Genomic DNA, 16,785 nt, shown 5'->3' with positions numbered 1-16,785 from the left:
AGATGTGCATTCGCAGACATAGGAATGTGAATTATCAGTCAGTAGTCTATTGGACTTTATTCCTTATTTGAATTATCATATATGTTTTTAAGTTTTATAGTTTGTTCTCCAAAAACAAACTGTACTCAAGAGTCTGATCATATCTCACGGTTCATGTGTGGGGCTGGGATGGTGACTCGGTGGGTAAGGCCACTCGCTGCACCAGCGTGAAGACTTGAGTTCAAATCCCAACCGTCCACGGAAAAAGATGGCTGTGGCTCCATAGTCCCATGACCCCAGTGCTGTGGGGAAGTAGAGACAAGAGGATCTCTGAGCATCCTGACCTCCAGCCTAGCTCCAGGTTCAGTGGAAGATCCTGTCTCAAAGGCCATAGGCAGTGAGAGTGATGGGGAGCAGCACCTGATATCGTCCCCTAGATACGTGTTTTGCATTTAGGGGTACATGTACGAGTGGTACATACAGAAACCATACCCAACACACATTTTTTAAAAAGTATTTCCTGAGATAAACCACCCAACAATACATTTGCAGCTCCTGCCTTTGAGGTTTATATAACATAATTTATATTCTTAAGCATAGATTAAGTAAGACAGGCAATGAGTCAGTACCTTAAAAAATAAGATATAGTGTGAAGATACACATAAGGAAGTCTAGGAATTGGAGGGAGGATTTGGAAAAGGACGGAAGTGCTTAAGTAAAGAATCTTTGAAATGTTTCTCCTATCCAAATAGATTTTTGAGTATAATATAAATATCGAAAACTCCATGAAATCTCCATTGAAATGTTTAAGAGTTGTAATGTGGTAACAGAGCAGGGCAGAGGTTTGGGGGCCTGATTACATGGAGGAGTATGTGTACATCACTGCATATCACCTGGACCTTCCAATATACATCACATGGAACACATAGTGACTCCCTGACTTAAATCAACACAAGTTTCAGGTTGAAGATAAAAGTTAAAGCTGAAAACCAGTTTCCTGAAAAAACAATGGGTGATATATCTAGAGTCGATTCCCTTGGAGATGCCATTGAAGAGATATGAGCTTTCCACTTCTGCTGAATGGAATTCACCTGACCTGTGTCTTCCTGCGTCTTCTCTTCCTTAGTGGAATTGGTCGGAACTGGCCCTGGGCCTCCGGAGGCAGCAGTATTCTGGCAGAATTTGGAACTTTGCATCTGGAGTTCATGCACTTGAGCCACTTATCAGGAAACCCCATCTTTGCCGAAAAGGTGAGTCTTGAAAACACTGGTGCAAAGTGAGTGGAAAGTAACCAGGTGTGTGTAACTGTAGGAAACTTTGTAACATGCCTTATTTCCCTTGATCAGACTGTCAACCTAAGTCTTTCCATGATACTGTGTAACTCATGGTGAGAGGCTCTGCCTTCCCCCATGAGGCTTGCAGTACATTAAGTTACTTACCTGTTTGGATTTTTTTTCCATCTAAAAATATGTAATACTGTATACATTGCATGAAGCAAATATGTGGAAGGTTAAAGTGTTATGTAAATATGACATGGCAGTGGACTAGATCTGTTTGCAAGAAGCAAACCCATCCAGACTACATTACCTCCCGGCTTGGCTTTCAGTTTTTACCTCTTTTAAGCAAAATTCCTTGAAAGAGTTGTCTTTCACTTTGTAGAAATTTTCCTCAAATACATCAGTCTTCCCAGACCACCTGACCATCAAAGTACAGCCTTGCCACCTCCCATCAGCCCCTGTCCTGTTAGTGTCTGCCTCGGTGACCTCACACGTCCATAGCCAAAATCTCTCTAGAGGATGGCTTTTAACAGAACCTAAGTTCTCACATTGTGGCCACCAGCAGGCCTACAGTTAGGGTTTGGATCAGGAAGATTTCATTCCTAGGTCTCTTGGCTTAGAAGTGCTCCCATAACCTCTTGTGTGTGCCTCTGCACAAGGGGCAGGAGGCAAGGGGCGAGAAAGAGGACTCTGCCCTCCTGAGTATTCCTCAGAGCCCCAACTCCCAATGTGCTTGCACTGAGGGGTGGAGCTCAGTGAAGGAATTTGCATAATTCCTTCTCCTTTTTTTCATGGCATTTTCTTCTCTTGCCCTACTATTTATATTTGTTTATTTTCCTTATCATCCTAGTCAAATGCACAATTCCAAACCAGTAGTTAATAGTTTTACACATTGATATAGCCTTAATATGTAGATTGAGGTCTGAATTTGTGATCTGGGGTTCTAGATACGCATGACTACATGCATTTACCATTTTTGTCAAAACAATAAGATGATCACAACTCTCCTAATTCTGAAACATTTTATCAACTTTTTTTTTCTATCCTGGCCAAAAAAAAAAAAAAAAGGAGCTAGAAAAAATGGCATGTGAACTTTTTCTTAGATTTTCACATTAATGTTCCTTTTCTTTTATAGGTAATGAATATTCGGACGGTGCTGAACAAACTGGATAAACCAGAAGGCCTTTATCCTAACTATCTGAACCCCAGCAGTGGACAGTGGGGTCAACGTAAGTCCAAAGCTAAGCAGCACCGTGCAAGCACAGAGGACAAGCGCAGTTCTTGTTAAGGGATGTTGAGAAGGGAAATGAGTCCTAAGCAGTCTTAGACAGAATGCTGCCGGGAAAGCAGACAGCTTGCTGTCGCAGGTAGCCATAAGTCTGATGGCATTGTTATAAGCATATTTGAAACCGCTAGTCAGAAAAGGAAGAGCCATTGTGTATGTGTGGTGGGGGGGTGGGGGGAGCGGGGAGGCTTCCTCTTGTAGCAGGCTGGCCCTGTGGTTAGAAGGAAAGCAGGGTCCTCTGTGCTGAAGGCAATGATGCTGCTGCCCATAGTGTTAACTTAGACCACTCTGCTTCTGGCAATTTCTACTGTGAGTTGGGAAATGAGAAGCACAGACCGAGATTTTTCTCTTCGTGATGTTAAGCTACCAGATAAAGATTTCTTGTGAGTGACTTACCTTTAGCATAGAAATAAGTGTCAGCTGAGATCTTCTGATGCCAGAAGCCCTCACTTCAGATGATTTTCAACAGAGATAGAAGAGCTTGGAATTTGTAAAAAGAAATGTTCTCAAGCTAATTTGGAAAGAATGTGAAAGGTTAAGTAGCAATTGAAAGCAAGTGAGATATCTAGCTATGTTGAAGGTATTAACACTGCCTCAAATTTCTACTCTAATTTTGGCTTTTTCTTTATATTAAATAACAGATTCTTAGATAATTAGGCCTCACTATTCTTTCAGAAGTACTTCTTTTAAAGAACAACTTAATAAGAAGGGGGGGGGGGGAGAGCATGCTAAATCCCATGTCTCCTGGTGGTAATAGCTAGGAAGAACCTGTATCTAGTCACCTTAGAGCTACTATAATGAAGCCCTCCACTTGGTCTACAAGTTTATGACGGCTGGGGCATTTTGCCTTTTTCCTGTGCATGTTTGCACTTAACATTGAGTGAGCCGTCGTGGCTACAGCTCAGTAAGAGAATCAAGACAGACACCCAAAAGTACTAACGCTCACTGTAATTTCTACCACAGTGAAAACATACCAGTTTCACTGATACATGTTTTTTTGGGTTTTTTTTGTTTTTGTTTTTTTTAAATATTTATTTATTATGTATACAGTGTTCTGTCTGCAAGTGTCCCTGCAGGCCAGAAGAGGGCACTAGATATCATTACAGATGGTTGTGAGCCACCATGTGGTTGCTGGGAATTGAACTCAGGACCTTTGGAAGAACAGTCTGTGCTCTTAACCACTGAGCCATCTCTCCAGCCCCCTCACTGATACATGTTTAATGAAGCAGAGGAATCACTTTTGATTCTAGTAAACAACACGTGAGTCTATGGCAGTGTAATCACGTGGGTGACTTCTTGCTGTGACAAAATACTTGACCAAAGCAGCTTCATGCAGGGAGGGTATGTTTGGACTCCCAGTTCACGAGTATAGTCTATCATGGTGGCAAGAGGCTGTGACAGCTTTCGAAGTCGAGAGACGCTCCGCTTTCTTTGTTCTCTTTATTCAGTATGGAACCCCAGCCCGCAGGATCGCACCCTTCACACTTAGTTTTTCCCCACTTCAATGAACCCCGTCTAGAAAATCCCTCACAGGCATGCTGAGACCTGTGTTTCCCAAGTCATTCTAGATCTTGCTGAGTTCCCCATCGATAGTAGCCATCCCAGTAATGTTCTGTGTGAGGAAGGGAAAATACACAGGAACGGTTCTGATATATGGTGGAAAATAACAGTTGGGGGAGGGGGGAGTCTTGGGTTTCAAGATAACATTATCACAGATATTGTTGCTTGCTATGAGATGGTTGCGATTATTCTTTCATGGGTCACCATCTTTACATGAAAGTACAACTAAAAACAGCTAGTAATTCAGATCTAAGTAGTGGTTCTTTTTTTTTTTTTTTTTTGGAAGGGGGGGGGGCGCAAGGTTTCTCTGTGTAGTTTTTGGTGCCTGTCCTGGATCTCTCTCTGTAGACCAGGCTGACCTCGAACTCACAGACATCCACCTGGCTCTGCCTCCCAAGTGCTGGGATTAAAGGCGTGCACCACCACTGCCCAGTAGTAGTTGGTTCTTAAAGATAAAAAAAAAAAAAAAAATGGTGTTGGTACCAGTGATGGCAAATTTTTAGTTTCTAAATAAAAATTAGAATTTTAGAAAGCTTGTATATATCACGATGAGCTGGACTCCATTAGTTCCCCGATAACATTGGCGGTGACATTAACAAAGGTGTTTTTTTGTTTTTATCGTGTAATGAAATATGTCAACATGGCATATCTGCATAACTCAGGGGAAAAAATCAATATTTTCCAAATAACTAGTTCATGCTCTTATGAAATCATGCATAACAAAAAGATCACTAAAAGTACAGGATAGTCGATAGGTTTTAATGTAACCGCATATTAAAGTTTATTGAGGGGCTAGAGAGATGGAGTCATGGTTAAAAGAACTTGTTCCTGTTGCAGAGGACCCAGGTTCAGAGGACCCACCTGATGACTCACTCTGCCGATAACTCCCATTCCAAGAGGCCTAACATTCTCTTCTGGCTAATGAGGACACTGGGCATGCACATGATATGTACACATACCTGTAGGCACTCCCACAAACGCATAAAATAATTAATTTTTTTTTAAGTTCCTTGGAGTAATTTGCAATCCTACATTGTAGCTAGTCTTTAAAAAAAGACACGTTAACCTTTTAAACACCACATAAGTTTTGTTGCTATGTCAAAAAAATATATTAAAATAACTGCATGTGTATGGGAGGCTATACTCCTGTGTGTGTGTGTGTGTGTGTGTGTGAGAGAGAGAGAGAGAGAGAGAGAGAGAGAGAGAGAGAGAGAGAGAGAGAGAGAGAGAGAAGGCCAGAGATTAACCTGAAGGTTCCTCGGATTCCATCCACCTTGGTGTTTGAGATAAGGTTTCTCACTGGCGTGGGCTCCGTGGGCTAGGCTAGCTGGCCAGGAATGTGCTTGTCTGTGCCTTCCCCGTGCTGGCATAGACAAGCGTGGGACACCATGCCCACCTTTCTTAATGTGGGTTCAGAGAGACCAGACACAGGTCGCCATACTTGGATGATGAACTGATGAGCGCTTTACCAGCTCAGCTCCATCTCTGGCCCCTGAAGAGATGATTAAGATATGCCCCCCTTTTCCCAGGTGCACAGCTGTCTGAGACGAGACTGACTTTTCTTAGTATACTTTAGCCAAAGCAGTGTATACTGACGGATCAAAGTTGGATCAGATGGGAGCATCCAGCTGGAAAAGCAAACAGTAAGGAGATTGGCAAAAAAAATGTAAAATAGTGTCAGAGTTCCCACTGATTTGTTTAAATTATAAAATGATATTTTTCATAAAAACATCACTTGTTGTTGTAACTATTACTTTTAATGAGTCAACAAAAATGTTACTGAATTCTGTTTCAGTTTTCCAACGTGATTAATACTGTTAGATACTGCTCAAATGAGTACCTTCTTCAGAGGTCTTTAAGATCTTTAAGAGTGTGAGGGGCCCTAAGACTAACATGAAATATCTGAGACCCACTAGAATATTGGGATACAAGACAGTTAGATATAATTTTCTAAAAAGATGACCAGTGTTAGAGTTCATCTCATATTTCAAAAGGTTAAGAAAAGTCTCTTTGGTTTCTGGCTTCCTTTCTTTAATTTGGGATTTAGAAGTCACTATGAAGAGGGACATTAAGAGGCAGTTACCAGAACATTCTGGCTTCACCTTCTTGGTCACCCACATGCTATGTATTTGGCTCTGTTTCCTGGTACAAAGAGTCTTTTATATCTGGATTGCTTATCAGCCAGTTTTTCTGATGGAAAACCAAACAGGATTGATGAGTCTCGTGTTTGCTCGCTCCCATCCTCCCACCTGTGTTCCAGCCATAAGGAAGAAATACTTCTATTTTTACTTCTTAACCTCGGCCTACTTGGCCATATCCAGGTCTTGGCGTTTTGTTTGTTTGTTTGTTTGGGGGGGTTGTTTGTTTAGCTTGTTTTGTTTTTTTGTTTTTTGTTTTGCTTTGTTCTGTTGTTTGTATTTCATACTATTTTATACTACACCAAGCTGCAGATCACATGCCTTTTTTTTTCCAGAAGCCTCCTTCTAGGCTCTGGAGACAGTTTGTCAGCATCCACTACACCTCTACTTCTTCCTCTCCAACACAACACCCTGAGTTATTTCTACCCACAGTCCCTTCCCCGATGCTCACGTACAACCAGCTTCCTAGGGAAGGTTTAAAGGTTGGTGAGCACGCCATGGGTTTGTTTGCTAACCGGGAACACAGTACTTTGTACCGACGCGGTGATCGTTTACTGGAATGTTTTGTGTGTTATCGCTGACCTTTTTATTCTTTCGACAATGGTTCTGTTTACCCTTCTGTAAACAATTGCCCCTGCTTCTTAGCCATGGCTAAAGAGTATCCCAGACTACCCACAGGCAAGAAACAGGCTTTGTGACCGTTGCTCTAGATGTGAGGTGTCGTGTGGTTGTGTGTGTGTGTGTGTGTGTGTGTGTGTGTGTGTGTGTGTGTGTGACTAGCAGTACTAAAACAATGCTTTGGACAGATAGATTCAGATTCATATGAAGCCTATTAAAAAGTGAGGAAAATTATTAATATTTTTGGTCCTCTGGTATCTTGATTCTTTTACTATTTTTGTTGTTATTTTGTTTTTTTCTTTTTTTAGATATTAGGCATCTTTTTATGGGACCTTTCTTAGCAGAAATCATAATCTATCCTTTTAGAGAAGAACATAAGATTTCAGTAGCTACTCATTACTGTTAGGACTGTGAGGCATGAATTTCCCACCTGTTTGTTTTTCTGGAGTTGGTAGTCCTGTCCTGAAAACTCTGGCCTCCTTCTCTCCTGTACCCACAAAGAATTTACAGAGAACTCTGTTACCACACAAACTATCATCCAGACCTTGGAAAACTCAATAAATGGATACGAAACTATCAAAAACATGATGTACCTTTTATTTTGATAGCCAGAAAACATTTTCATTAACTAACACCAAGATTAACTGAAATAAATGTGTTATTATATAACCCTTCTTTCTCTAAAATAATCGTCCCCCGATTATTTTATTATTGTTTTAAAAGAATCCCCAAGCTTGTTCTTCCATCATAAGGGAATTGGAACCCAGTGGGGCAATGCCAAGCTGCTCCTGGCTGTTAGTTTTCCACTCCCGTTGCTCTGCCTCTGAAGGGCACGTCTGGATCGTGGCCATCATTCCCTATAACTTCATTTGGCCCTTGTTATTTTGACAGTAACCGGACAGGGATTTGCTTCACCATGCATCACTTGCTCTTGTCTCCTACAGTCATGCTTACAACAGCAGGGCTTATTATTGATGAGATCCTACTTAGTCTATTTAGTTTGTAAATGTCAGAGGTTTCTGTGGTAATTTATTTAGGAAACCGTAAAGGTCATGTGCTGCTATTTTAAGAAATCAGGCTTACAACTTGAAAAACATATTTTCCCTAAAATTTAATTCAAATGATTCTGGACTATTCGTAATAAGGAAATTGCATATTTAAACACTTAAAATCAATCCCTGCAAGTTGGAGTAGGTGCAGTCCTTATTAACATTGACGTAAAAGACATTGGTATCACTTAGTACTGAAGGGCATGAGGCTTTCCAAGGCCCACTGTGGACGGGAAACATGAGGAAACATCTCTGCTCTCGTAGATTGCAATTTGGTAAGAAGGCAAGGTACTTTGACCACATTCTAGAAGGAAAAGTGCAGAAAAAGTGTGCTGTCCAAAAGCTGATGAAGGAGGAGACCTTGTGAGGTTGTCAGGAAAGGTCTCTTCAAGGAAGTATTATGTGATCCCGGATATGGGGTATGTCTGTTTACTCAGAGAAAACAAGGCCTACAGAATCCCTGAGGGAGATAGATGGAAGCTGTTCACTTTGAGGACCCAAAAGGTCTGTTGACAAGCAAGCAGAGTGCAAATGTCCAATGCATGGAGAAGCCTGGGATCGTAAAGACCTCCCTGGTCTCCAGAAAACCGGGGTTGAAGGGCTTTGAGTTAGTGGTGGCCAGACTGGTCTGGGAGGAGGCTGACTGGCAGGAGTGTGGAGAGAGGCTGCCATGCATCTTGGAGTGGAGAACATGCTGACTTCCTGTCCAGCACAGTGACAGTGCTGAGCACTTTGACAGTGGCGGAACTGACCTTGCTATTCAGTTTTACTAAAATTAAGTAGAGATAGCACACCCCGTAAGAGTGAAAGCCGAAATGAGATAATTGGCCACTGCAGCGACAAGCAGGAACTGTGCTTATGTCCTTCCTGTTGCTGGGATGGAACACTCTGACGCAAAGCAACTTAGGAGGGAAAAGCTTTGTTTGGCTCACTCTTCTAGGTCACAATCCATCATTGAGAGAGTCAGGGCAGGAACTTGAAACAGAACACCATGGAGGAACTATGCTTGCTGGCTGGAACCCAGGCTTGAGCTTAACTCTCTTATACAGCCTAACACCACCTGCCTCGGGTGCTAGAGCCCATAGGGGGCGCTCCAACACCAAAAGGGTCTTTTATAGATAAGCCCACAGGCCAATTTGACCTGGGCAGTCTCTCCGTCTCTCATCAGGGAGTCTTTTCTCAGGTGACTCTAGGCTGTGTCAAGCTGTAGGTCAAAGCTGACTAGGACAACGGTAGTTGGTAGTTTGAGCCAGGGTCACAGGGTGAGAACTGAGGGGAAGAGGGGAATTCAAAAGATACGTGGGAGGGATAGAGTGTAGAGGTCAGAACCCACTGCCTGTGGGAAGGTGGAGTCAGACGAAATGGTTTTATGAATGAGTATCTAATGGCTCTTGGTCATTGGGGTTTGTGTTGCTAGGAAACTGAACCCAGAGTCTTAGCTTATGCTAGGCAAGTGGCCTGCTGAGCTACACCCCAACCTCATTGACCCCCACCCCCGCATTCGAGTGAGTATGAATGGGAGGATGGAAACCTTAGCAGGAGGTGAAGTTGAAGACAAAAAAAAAAGAGAGAGAAAAAAAAATGTAATTTCTCATGTATTCACTTTTCAGCACCCATGCAGATTCCAAGTGGAGCTGTTGACTGGGCAGCAGAACAGTTCAATTCTTTATATCTAGAGACATGCTAATGCATTCCTGAACAACCAAGTCAAGAAACAGACTTTTAATTTTAGATTTAGCTTTGTGTAATGACACTCCACAAGGCCATTTTGTTAATGTTCAAGTTCTCTCCATTCTGGGTGTGGTGTTTCCAATCGATTGTGTTTGCGGTTTTGGAAGTAGGTGTGCCTTAAAAATGAAGAGGCGTTTATACTTGATGTTTTATGATGAAAAGCAAACACCCAAAGGCGCCTCCCACCCCCATCCCCATGGCCTGTAGAGTAAAATGGCTCACACTGTGCTCGCACCTGGCCTAGATGACCAGCTTTCTTGTGGTGAATTTGAGGACATCTAGACGCACTAGGTGATCTTTGCGGGAGACCGAGCACAGTCAATGGCAGTGGAGGTGGACTGTGGGATGAAAATGTCAGAAGACAAGCTGTTCTTCTTTCATCCTCCTTAGGACACCTGGCCCGTCCTTTCTCCCCTCAGAACACTAGGAAAATGATCACAGAGTCTTAAAAATGACATGAACCCAAGCAGCCTGTTGTTTACTAACAACTTTATGTTTTCATGCCTAACGCAGAGTTTTATATTTGTAATCTACTCAGCTCTAACCTAAATTTTAAATATTTAAACATAGACTCTGGAACATTTTAATTTGGTTGGTTGGTTGGTTGGTTTGTGGGAACTAGAGAACCAGGTTTCTTCATTAAAAGTGACTCCACATAATCTCTCATCGTGTGTGCTAAAGTCCCCTGGGGGGTTGTAAGGGTGTGTCACATGAGTCCCCAGCCCATCTGCTCATTTCAGAAGGTCTTTCTGAAGCAGGGAATTTGTTGGAATTCATGCGTTCCATTGAACTGCAGCTGACGGCTTTTGAATCCTAGTTGCTAATGTGATTTTGCTGCATTATCTGAATTAAAGGCTGAGTCACTCCAAAATCCATTTCCCTCTCTTTTTCAGATCATGTGTCCGTTGGAGGACTTGGAGACAGCTTTTATGAGTACCTGCTCAAGGCATGGTTAATGTCTGACAGGACTGACGTAGAAGCCAAGAAGATGTATTTTGATGCCGTTCAGGTAGCCCCAATGTTTAAATTGTCTTCGCTTGTCAGCTCAAACTTAAAACTTGCATATTAATCAGGCTTTAATGAAAAAATAGAGTACCCCATGAGTGGTTTGCAAAGTATTTCCAGTTAGAGAGAGCTCAATGTCTGCAGTGTATTTATAACAATAGTAACCATACTTAGGATTTTAGTCCTTAACAGAGCAGTGAAAGTTATTATGTGGTTCGTTCTCACCTGAGAGTCGTGTATATCTAGTCAGGCAGAGTGGTAACCCCCTGGACTTCCAGCCACTGTGGGGTTGAGGGCAGGAGGACTGCTTTGAGTTTAAAGTCAGACTGGGCTACAGAGCAAATTCCAAGTCAACCTGAGCTATAGCCACCTGTCATAAGAAAGGTGGTCGGTCATGGAGCAGTTACCATTCTGGCCAACAGCAGCTCAGGTGGAAGGCAGTACTCCCTAAAGATGATACTGTCTCCTCACATCATAGCAGTGTCCCTGTTATGTCCACACGGTGACACTGATGAAGGACACATTGCTTGGAATCTACCCCTTTCCCTAAGCAATGTGACTATGTTCCTGTCTTATAGCGACATTTTACATTATGAGAAAGGAACTCTGGATTTATTTTCTGAAAACTAAGTTAAAATTGCTAAAAATCACTGACAGTCCAGTGCTTCTGTGGTTTGAACTCATCTCCAGAGATCTAATAAAATCACAGCTAAATCCAAAGAAACTTAACTGTTCTCGTAAATGCACAGACTATTTTTTATAATTGATACTATTAATTTGTAGGAAAAATTTTTTTTGTTGGGGAGAGAAAGTTGAAATAGACTCTCATCTATCCTACTATGGCCTGGAACCATACAGCCAAGGATGACCTTGAACTCCTGATCATCCTGCTTCTACCTCCCAAGTGCTGGGATTTCAGGCACAGACTGTCACACCTGGCCTTAGAAATGTCCCACACCATTTATTTAAAGTCTTTATCCTAAAGGTGTTGGCATCTCTAATAGGTCTGCGTGATTTTTTGTTGTTGTTTTTGTTTTGTTTTGGTTTGTTTTGTTATGTAATGTAGCTTGCTTTGACCTTGCTAGCTAGGTTGAGTATTCCATTGTTTCCCTCCCTAGATCAGTTGAGGGCTTCAGAAAGCAAACTAGAGGCCTCCATTCTCAGACACAGGCCTCAGAAATTCCTTAGGCCCCAGAAGAGCACCAAAAGAAAGCTAGGCTGTGGTCTGGACAGTACTGTCCTCACTTGGTGGCACCAAAGAACTCAGATCTCCCAGGGTTACTTTTCCTCCCTCCCATGAGGTTTCAGGTATTGATCCTAAGAATTCTTTTCAATATAATTTGACTTGCACTGAGTCGTCTACTTGCCATCCTAGCAGACATTTTAACTGTTTTCATGTTAAAGTGGCCCTCTAAGGTCTTGATATTCCATGAAAAGCCATTTTGAAATATTGTTTGAAGTATCCTCTCCTCCCCGCTGCCCAGTTTCTAGAACTCTACCCACCTAACTGTTAGTGGATTCTGTTTAGACAAGTAGTTGACAGGAAAATCCATTAAGAACAAATGAGGCAAAGTGTTTCCTGTGACTCTTAATTATAAAAAAAACATTTTCAATCCACTGTATATTTTCAGGTTGCAGAGCAAAGTTAGAAAAAATAAAACAAAGTTGAGTTTGAAAGCAGTGTTCTCTTCCAGAGCAAAGTTTCTCATACTAAAGTTGTACTTCTGTGCACATGATCAATATTCCCCAATGGATTGGGAGGGACACACAGCCCCCTGCTCCCTGCTGAGGAGCAACTGACAGGTGATGGCTACGGGAGAAAGAGTCAGTAATGACTTCACACCCATGTACACAAGGGCAGCACTAATTAGACTCAGTGGGACTTGGGGGGGTTGTTTGTTTGTTTGTTTGTTTGTTTTCTTAAATAGGATATGAAGTAGGGAAGGGAGGGAGAGAGCATCTGGAAGGAGTTGGGGAAGAGCTTGGAGAGTAATTATGATCAAAATACATTGCATACATGTATGAAACTTCAAAGTATCAGCAAAACACATTTTTTAAAGATTATGATGAGTCAGGGCAGAAATACGCCTGAAGCCTAAGGCTCGGTTGACTTGGGGGATTCAAGGCCAGCCTGAAGAACAGAATGTAAACAAAAAATCTGCCTGTATCAAGAGGAGGGTACTGTGTGTTATTGTTCTGAACTGTTGAATCACTGGGGATGTGGTCACTCGGTTTTAGCTTTAGATAGACTCAGATAGGATGTCTCGCAGTGTGCTTTAACTATACAATACTTTGATCTCTCAGCTACTTATTATGGCCTCCCTGGACACTAAGAACCCAAAGTGGGGCAAGATACATGGGCAGGTGAAGTATCATTTAGAAGTTCAAAGGCCTCATCAAATTAATACAAATATGGAAGAATTAAACCACAGAATATATCATGCTCTTTCCCCTAGTCAATTTACTATAGATTTGACACACACAAAAAAATATTTATTAGAGTCATAGTAGGGTATATTTACATTTTTCCATTTCCACACAAAACCATTGCTTTGGGCACAGAACTTCATCATAGTTTGTTTTAGGAGGCAGCAAGTTGGTCAGAATCATGCAAAAATAATATAGTACTTTATTCACTCTCCATAACAGGGTAATAATGTTTCTTTAATCTGTGCTCAAAAGCTATTACTCTTGCCATGTAGAAAGAATAATTTCTTGGGTGATGAACAAGTATCTGCTTGAAGGACTTTATTGCAATTTGTGTTATGAGAAGTGTAAATAGCTAAGATGTTCGGTGGTATTAAATGAGAATGAAATATTAATGTAATAACTAAACCATCAATAAAATTAGCTTAACCACAGCTAATGAGCACAGCAGTTGTCATTTATTTCCTACTGGCTTGCTCTCATTTGTTTATTTCTAATAAAGGTAGAGAAGGTCTCCTCTGCCCGCAGATCCATTTCTGGCCATTCTTCTCTAGCTCCTCAAATGAGCTTCCTGAAAATCCTCCTTTTTCTGACAGCAGTGATTGCTACAGACCCCATCTGAGCCCTCTCCTTCCTGGGTCATGATGTGCGAATCATTCTCTATCAAAAATAAAAATTGGAAATTAGTAATTCCAAACACGCTTCATACTTTTTGATTTTTTTTAAATACAAGGTTTACTTCATTCTAATCTAGTTTTTGATAATATCAATAGTTCATGCGTATAAATAAAATATGCCATATAAGTCATTTTTGTGAATATTAATTTTTATCCTAGCTTTAAATATCTTCATTTGTTTTAAAATTTTTAATGGTACAGGAATATGTTCTTTAATAGAATAAACAAGGGAAGAGCTTGACTTCATTTTTCACGCATGTGTGGATGCACATGTGAGCACATGGAAGCCAGAGGTAGCTCAGGGGTCATTCCTCACCAGTCATTCCCCTCAGCTTTCTGTGTGTGACATGGTCTCTCATTGGCCTGGCGCTCACTGATGAGGCTCCCCTGGCTGGCCAGCAAAGTGGGGCCCAGGCTTCCGCCTATCTCCTCCCCAGCACTGAGATTACAGCCAGGGCCACCACTCCCAGCTTGTTTCCAGGCTTTACTGAGGGGGCGCCATCTCCCCAGGCCCTCCACAGAAGAGATGTAAATGAGTGACTTACCTGAGCTACTTCCGATAAGGACTTCTTTAAGCAAAATGCTTCAGTCTTCGCAGTAAGATGACATTGTTCCCATTTTATGGATGGATTTTTTCTGTTGAAGCCTATGTGGGAGAAAACAGTAATGCCACCATGATGGATCTAAGACTCTAGTACATTCTGTTCTTCTTCGACAGTGGGGCCTGGGCTTTGTAGTGACTCAACTCAGACATGGCCTCAGCGTCTTGTCTATGAGAAGGGAATAGTGGTTTAGCAAAGGAGAACTGCGTTTGGTCATGGAGCCACACAAAGCCAGTGGGGCTGGAATACTAGAGAAAATTCTAACCAGGTGAATAGATGAAGCAGGGAGTCGAGGAAAGAATACAGAAAGCCGTAGCATTTCAGATCCAATTAGATTTGCGATAACAAACTCAAATTGCAAGTAGTATTTTCTATATGTATATATCTATACATATATATGTTTTTAATTATAGTATAAAGCGGAGAGTGTTGTTGGCACATACCCATATCCCAGCACGCAAGAAGCTGAGGCAGGAGAATTGCTGTGAGAGGCCAGCCTACCCTACATAGTGAGTTCAAGGCAGCCAGTGATGTGTGGCAAAACCATGCCTCAAAAAACCATGTCTCAAAAAAAAAAAAAAAGAAAGAAAGAAGGAAAGAAAAGGAAACAATTGATTATGAAGTAATATAGAATTACTATAAATTTGAGAAAAATCACAGACTATCAAAAATGTCTTTTTCTCAGGCCATTGAGACTCACCTGATCCGCAAGTCCAGTGGGGGACTAACATACATTGCAGAGTGGAAGGGGGGCCTCCTGGAACACAAAATGGGCCACTTGACGTGCTTTGCAGGGGGCATGTTTGCACTCGGGGCAGACGGAGCTCCCGAAGCCCTGGCCCAGCACTACCTTGAACTTGGAGCTGAAATCGCCCGCACCTGTCATGAATCTTACAACCGCACCTGTGAGTACCTGTTACTCTTCCTCCCCAGTCCATTGCCCCGTGCTTTGATTTCATTCAATAAAGAGCTTTGCCATAGCTATCATCAAGAAAGAGGAGGAAGGAAGAAAGGGAGGGAGGGAGAGAGGGAGGGAGGAAGGAAGGAAGGGAGAGAAGGGAAAGAAGAAGGGAGGGAGGAGGGAGAAAAGAAAACCACTGTGAAATTTGATGATACTAATATCTTAAAGGAATTTAGGTCTTTACTTAAAAGTCACCGTTTTTATACAAAAATATACATCTTAGTGTATCGAGTAACAAAAAAAAAAAAAAAAAAAATGTCGGCCATGCAAGTTAAGCCAGCCTCATTTACTGACCTTTGATTTACCTCGATAACACTGAGTAAGTGTCTCTGATCTGATACAAAAAGAAACTTCCCCAAAGTCCCATAAGGAGATTATATGTCTGGCTTCCTAATTATAAAATATGCATTTAAACACAAGGATCAAGTAGCTGGCCTTTTGTGACATACTAGGAGAATTCTCAGCCACCAAGCTTCCAGCCACCTAGCAAATGTCTGTGGTGCTTTATAAACACTTGGTGGGTGTTCAATAAATCAGAGTTAAGTGAGGGAAAGAAGGAAAAAAGGAAAAAGAATTGTTGCCATTTTCTAAAATAGATTCTTGTAGATGACTCAAATTTAGAAATATGTTGAGTATTGTGTGTTATTTGTTGTGTATAACTAGCCCTTAAAAGGGTCACTCTTGCATCTGTCTTCAGGATGGCCAAGCACCTTACAGTTTTGTCCAGATTGTAGCCTTACTCAGGAGGTAACCCCTGTTAACTGAGCGCATGTGTTTTAGTCATGAAGCTGGGACCAGAAGCTTTCCGATTTGATGGTGGTGTGGAAGCCATTGCCACGAGGCAAAATGAAAAGTACTACATCTTACGGCCGGAAGTTATCGAGACTTACATGTACATGTGGCGACTGACTCATGATCCCAAGTACAGAACCTGGGCCTGGGAAGCCGTAGAGGTGATGTTTTCATTTGCATGTTTATTACAGATCAGTTTCTTAGGGGAAAAAAAAAAAGAAAAAGGAAAAAATGTTCAACAGTGTCTGTAAATCTGTCATGGCATCTTTTCTGGGATTTCCTGAGCTCTATCAAGTTTGTTCCATTTAGGACCGGCTGTTTCTGGTTAAGTTGCTCCGCACCGTGGGCTTTAGCTTTGCTTTAGGGAGCAATGATGGAACTGTATGGCAGGTAGACTTGAATACTGGACGTTAGAGGTCTAGACAGAAAGATCTGGAAAGGTGTGTGACGGGAAGAAGTTACCCTAACCGTAGAAAGAATGGTTGCTTTATTCCACCGGGACACTGGGCAGCTTCTGGATGCTCAGCGCTGTCGCTCTCTGCTTGAAGTCCACGGCTGCCGAATCCATGCCTTTCCGTTGGTCTTTGGGCTTTAACGACACTCTGTGTTTTCACCTGGGGTGAACCATCTGCTTAAATCTAGGAAGAACTCGGAGAAGAGTGTCCCTTGGGCAAGGGTTCTTCA

General features: G+C 41.9%; 1 protein-coding gene across 1 annotated transcript in view; it reads left to right on the top strand.

Annotated features, from left to right (window-relative positions):
• The window catches only part of Man1a1 (mannosidase alpha class 1A member 1), a 170,475-nt gene that overhangs the window by 144,107 nt on the left and 9,583 nt on the right, over positions 1 to 16,785 (top strand). The window contains exons 7-11 of the mRNA XM_028868365.2: positions 1,106 to 1,229; positions 2,392 to 2,485; positions 10,531 to 10,646; positions 15,034 to 15,253; positions 16,090 to 16,262. Coding sequence (XP_028724198.1) covers positions 1,106 to 1,229; positions 2,392 to 2,485; positions 10,531 to 10,646; positions 15,034 to 15,253; positions 16,090 to 16,262 — 727 coding nt within the window. The remainder of the gene's footprint in view (positions 1 to 1,105; positions 1,230 to 2,391; positions 2,486 to 10,530; positions 10,647 to 15,033; positions 15,254 to 16,089; positions 16,263 to 16,785) is intronic.

This window comes from Peromyscus leucopus, chromosome 8a, assembly GCF_004664715.2.
Source record: "Peromyscus leucopus breed LL Stock chromosome 8a, UCI_PerLeu_2.1, whole genome shotgun sequence".
NCBI lineage: Eukaryota > Metazoa > Chordata > Mammalia > Rodentia > Cricetidae > Peromyscus > Peromyscus leucopus.
The sequence above is the reverse complement of the archived record's forward strand: the minus strand, read 5'-3'. Positions and strand labels throughout refer to the sequence as shown.